At 34.4% G+C, this 6,000-nt stretch overlaps 1 protein-coding gene across 4 annotated transcripts in view; it reads left to right on the forward strand.

Annotated features, from left to right (window-relative positions):
- SPAST (spastin) overlaps positions 1–3,965 on the forward strand; it is a 52,864-nt gene extending 48,899 nt beyond the window's left edge. For all 4 annotated transcript variants that reach the window (XM_058682981.1, XM_058682980.1, XM_058682978.1 and 1 more), the window contains one exon: positions 2,554–3,965. In XM_058682981.1, coding sequence (XP_058538964.1) covers positions 2,554–2,676 — 123 coding nt within the window. In that variant the 3' untranslated portion in view covers positions 2,677–3,965. The remainder of the gene's footprint in view (positions 1–2,553) is intronic.
- The last annotated feature ends 2,035 nt before the right edge of the window (positions 3,966–6,000 follow it).

Consider the following 6,000-nt stretch of genomic DNA (forward strand, 5'->3'; position numbering starts at 1 on the left):
TAATGTTTATTCATTTTTGAGAGAGAGAGAGAGAGAGACATAGTGTGAGTGGGGGAGGGTCAGAAAGAGAGGGAGATGCAGAATCTGAAGCAGGCTCCGGGCTCTGAGCTGTCAGCCCAGAATCCAAGGCAGGGCTTGAACCCATCAATGGTGAGATCACACCTGAGCCGAAGTTGGACACCTAACCAACTGAGCCACCCAGGCGCCCCATATGAACCTTATTTTAAACTAAATGTTAGGAACACTAAAATTAAATATGAAACTACTGAATGAATTACAAGAAATAACATTACAGTACCTTTTGTGACCTTGTTATAAGTTTTGGTTCTGTATATTTTATCCAGTTTATTTATTTTTTTTTTTTAATTTTTTTTTTTTCAACATTTTTTTATTTATTTTTGGGACAGAGAGAGACAGAGCATGAACGGGGGAGGGGCAGAGAGAGAGGGAGACACAGAATCAGAAACAGGCTCCAGGCTCCGAGCCATCAGCCCAGAGCCTGACGCGGGGCTCGAACTCACGGACCGCGAGATCGTGACCTGGCTGAAGTCGGACGCCTAACCGACTGCGCCACCCAGGCGCCCCCAGTTTATTTTTAATCTGATGGTTTTAGTATTAATTATTTGGTAGACTTTTAGCTGTTAGTTCCAGACTTGTGAGTTAATATATATAAAATGCTTAAAGCAGACTGGCACTTACATAGTATCCTAGTATTCACAGTATCCATACGGAGACTTACTTGTGTGTAATGTGTGGATACTATGTATCCATATGTAAGTGTCCATAGATTTAAAAATACATAAATACTTAATGGCATTTTGATATAGAAATTAAGGAAATCTATTTTATCAGTCACATTTATGAGATGAGAGGAAAACAAGTAATTTGGTTTCTAAAATTGTATACTAGAATTTTGTAATTTTTTAAGTTTTATTTATTTTTTTAAAGTTTACTCATTTATTTTGAGAGAGAGAGGGCACACATGTGAGTGAACATGAGTGGGGAGGGTCAGAGAGAGAGGGGGAGAGAGAGAATCCCAACCAGGCTTTGCACTGTCAGTGTAGAGCCCCACACGGGGCTTGATTTCACAAACTGGGAGATCATGACCTGAGCCAAAATCAAGAGTCGGACACTTAACCGACTGAGCCACCCAGGTGCCCTAAGTATACTAGAATTTTATTTCGTACAACTTTAATAAGTAACTGTATTGTCAGGTACTGGTTTGTATACACACATTTAGGTAAGATGAATTCCATTTGATTTTATAGTTTATAAGAATAGAAACAATTGTATTGGAATTCTGTGTTTTTAAAAGTTAATGCTAAAAATTTGGGGTTATAAATTCAGGGTATAATATACTTTGTTTTTAAAGCGCACAGTTTGTATCCAGCTTAACTTTATTATTTCACTATTTTGTTAAGACATCTTTGCTATTTATTTTTCTCTTTCTCAAATTAGCTACCATTTGCTTTTTCCTGTTGTATACATTTGTCTCTTACTAACTTCAAAATATCACATATAAATTTCATATGTATATGTACACCATACTTTACAGTTCAATTAGAATTTCATCAAAACCTTTAAAACCTTAATTTCTATAATAAATTTTATTCAGGAATATCATAGGTAACACATTTATCATCCTTCCACACTTTGGCCTTTAGGAAGAGCCAGTGTGTGTTTTATAGCTAAATAAGAAAACATGTAGGGCTCATATAGTGATTATGTGGCAACAATATATCCTTTTACTTTTTGACTAAGATTAGGCTACAAGTTACAAATGTGGGTGATTTTTATCAATCTGTGCACATCAAGATATCAGAGCGTGCGTGAAGTATTTAGGTTGGGTTTTATAAGAGTAATAAAAAGAATATATATAAATATCCAGTTGACATTTTGTCTCAGATTCTCCTTTAACTTCTTTTTGGGCAAAATACACATGTATATATTACTGACAATTTTTAAAAATGGGTCGTTTCGTGCCAAGCTCCTTTTGGGTTTTAAAAATCTCTCAGTAGATACAGATACATTGTTAACTCAGCATTGTTTTGTTCTACATTCTCATAGCCCATTAAAAAGGTCAGAAAATGAGACAAGAAATGTAAAAAGCAACATTTCCTTAAAGTCTCATGTGTTTCTTGTAAACCCTCTTTCCCTTTTCGATAAACATAGCATGAATTTAGCTAGTGAGTGAAACTTGAGAATTCTGAAGGGTGGGATTGTGATTCTTTTTTCTGCCTGTCTATATTTTGTCACATTTTGTATAATAAGTGTTTTCTGTTTTTATAATGGGAAGATACTATGATTTAAAATGTTAATGCCTAAGAAGCTAAACACATATGTTAGTATAGCATTTTTGTAAGATTTCTTACATAGCAAACTTGCCTACCCTATAATAGGTAAAATAAGATGATTGGCGTGATTTTCTAAGAATATATTTATATAGATTTATAACATTAATAAGCAATAGCATCATTACTTCAGTCCATCTTTGGGTTAACTACTGTGTACGTATTCATCATTTGTATCATCATGTGTTTTTTTAAAATCTAGATGAGAAATATTCGATTATCTGACTTCACTGAATCCTTGAAAAAGATAAAACGCAGCGTGAGCCCTCAAACCTTAGAAGCATACATACGTTGGAACAAGGACTTTGGCGATACCACTGTTTAAGGAAAGACCTTCATAAGCCTGCAGAACGTTTTTGCTTTCGAAGAGAGTAACACACCATCTTCGTCGAATAGTTATCAGCTACAGAAATTCAGCCTAAGTTTACAGGACTTTTCAGAGTCTTAAAATTACTTGTGCACCCCAGCAGATGAACCATACAACAAATTTAAATAAAATATACAATGCAAATGGAGTATTTTGTTGAAGGCCTTCTTGCCTATGTTGCTAGTTATCCCAATGGGCACTGTAAGTTAGAGCACAACAAAAACTGATTCTGGTCTTCTTTACCAATATAATCATAATGTAAATAATAATTTGTATATTGTGTTGCAGATGAAAGTATTCCAGAGACAGTGAATGGTAGAAGACACAAGCGCCTTTGGTTGTTTGTCTTCTGATGTCTTTTCTTAAAATAGTAATTTTTCTATTTTCCTTTCCTACTGTTGTCTTTACTACAGATTAGAATACCAAACACTCTAAGTTACTTTTTTTTTCTTTCCTCTTTACAAATCCAGTGTGCCAAATGAAACTTCTTCCTATGTAACAGTAAAAGGAAAAAGTGTTTTGAAGGTTTTTGTTTTTTTTTTCTTTCCATAAATCTACAGTCAGGATACAATTGCATTTTCACCTTTCTGTTACCTTGCTGCCAATTTAGAAAGCCGTTTGTTGATAGCAACACAGCAAATCTAGTAAAATAGAAAAGGAGGTTAGAAGGTTTGAGTCACTCTGTCATACAACGTATAGATCAATCCTCGTGTGACCTGCAGTATTTTTTTCTAATATATTTGTCAGAAATCTATTGTAGACTGTTAATTTATTCCTAACGGAGTTTATTTTCTGCTAGATTTATTCTAATATTTAAGAAGGCCAATTTTAACTGCCGTAAAAGTGGTTCCTGTGTGAGAGAAGGGAAGTACTGAGAGCTAAGACATTTCTAATTTATTGCTCATTGCTTTCGTACTGTTTACAGGATGATTACAAGCCAGTGGATCTACCATCTTTTATTCCTAATGATGATTAATCCCGTCAATGAAACTTTAAAAATTACTGAATTTTTATACATTGCGTACATTTTATAGGTTTCTTGTGCTCACTTTGTTAACTAAAAAGTTAGTCTGTTAATCTGCCTTTTGTTCCCCCCAAAATGTACAGTAATTCCGTTTCTTGTTTGTATAAGTATGCCTGGATTTTATTATAAAACTGTCATTGTAGGAAGTAGTGACTCATATCATGGCTTTTTAAATACTGTAATAAAGGCAAATGGATATTTGCCCTTAGTTTACTGGTTAAAAGTTTGTTTACAGAAATTTTCTTTGGTGCTTTTATGTAAGATGTCATGGGTGGAAAGAATAATTTTATAGTAGTAACAAAGACTTTTTCATTTAGGAGAAACACCTTTGGTTTTGAGAGAATACATTAAAAACTTGTCCTGGCTAGATAAGAATTTTATAATGAAAACATACATTCTTCTTAAATTTCCTCTTGTTCCTGTCAAGGATTTATGTAAATATAGAAGATGTTTCATTTCTTAAGATAATATGCTATTTGTAGCTGTAATTTAAATGTCTCTTCTAATCATGACCTTAGAACTCCCTAGGTAACAGAAGTGAGGCTTGGGATAAATAGAAAAAAAAATTTTTTTAAGCCAGAACCATGCCTATTTTCAGTCATATGTTCTATCTTTTTAAGGTCTCAAACATTAAAGCATCAATTATAAGATCTTGATAATAAAAGATGATGCAATATACATACATGATGACAAGAATTGGGAATATCCAAAGTTAAGACATTTTCAATAAAGCTCATAAAATTTCACTTTGTATTTTCATTTAAAAAAAGGATTAGCATTATTCATATGTGAATAACTGTTCAGTCATATTAAAGATCTGTGTGCTTCAAGCCCAGCTTTTAAAATATAATCTTTAAAATTATCATGATTCTACCTGCAGTAATTTAATGTAGCTCACTATTTTTATTGGAATAGTTTTTATGTAACAAAGATTTCAAATATGAAGAGGTAGACAAGTTAATATTGTCATAAACACTGAGAATTATATTATTGTATGAATAACCATACAGTATAGAAATTATTTTACTTCCCTGACTAAAGTCTGAAGTGAGCTTAGAGCTAGAGACCTACTTTCTATGACTTACTATGACCAAGTTTTATTTTAAGCGTTTTTGTTTTTTTTTTCATAGAAGGATCATGAAAAAAGATAATGATCTAATAGGAGGTGTAAGGGATCGGTCTGGTCATTTTCGATAAAGATAGAAGTTGTCGAGACTTTCTGAATTAATATTAGATTGTGACCTTTAGGGTTCTGCATTGAGCTCTGTGTCATATTAACGTCATGAAAGGTAATGCTTAAAACATTCAGCTTTGGTGTGCTCAGGTTAACATGGCAGAGTTTTATAAACTACATTAAAACTTACTGATGTACAGGACTTTGAGCCAGGGGAAAAAGCAGTACTGTCTTTCCAGATAACTTAAGGGTAAAAGCTTATTATTTTTTATTTTTTTTAATGTTTTTATTTATTTTTGAGAGACGGAGTGCAAGTGGGGGAGGGGCAGAGAGCAAGGGAGACCCAGAATCTGAAACAGGCTCTAGGCTCTGGGCTGTCAGCACAGAGCCCAATGCAGGGCTCAAACCCACAAACTGCAAGATCATGATCTGAGCTGAGCCAAAGTTGGATGCCCAACTGACTAAGCCAGCCAGGCAACCCAGGTAAAAGCATATTCTAAGTCAGTCTACCCACTGAGGTTATTAGATTTCTGACTGTGCTTTGTGCTTGGGAAGAAGTGGAGGAAAAGCAGCTACTAGCATTCCAATGTAAGTAAATACGCAGCAGTCTTTGTTTATAGGCTAGAATTCTTTATATTTTGTACAAAAATGAATTCTTTAAAAAAATTTTTTTTTAACGTTTATTTTTGAGACAGAGACAGAGCATGAACAGGGGAGGGTCAGAGAGAGGGAGACACAGAATCTGAAACAGGCTCCAGGCTCCGAGCTGTCAGCACAGAGCCCGACGCGGGGCTCAAACTCACGGACCGTGAGATCATGACCTGAGCCGAAGTCGGACGCTTAACCGACTGAGCCACCCAGGTGCCCCCAAAAATGAATTCTTTTGGTAGAATGAGCCTTTTACAGGTTGGTTTTTGACCCTTAAGTCAAAGGATTTTCCTTGAAATGCTTCAAATTTTAATTTGGTCTTTTGTACTTCAGAAAAAAAAATGAATTAGGTTCAGCTGCATAAAGAGGGTTTTTATCCTAATGGAGTGGAAATAAATACATTTTATTTTGCCTTTAACTTGTTTATTTGAAATGT

This window comes from Neofelis nebulosa, chromosome 9 (assembly GCF_028018385.1).
Source record: "Neofelis nebulosa isolate mNeoNeb1 chromosome 9, mNeoNeb1.pri, whole genome shotgun sequence".
Classification (NCBI taxonomy): domain Eukaryota; kingdom Metazoa; phylum Chordata; class Mammalia; order Carnivora; family Felidae; genus Neofelis; species Neofelis nebulosa.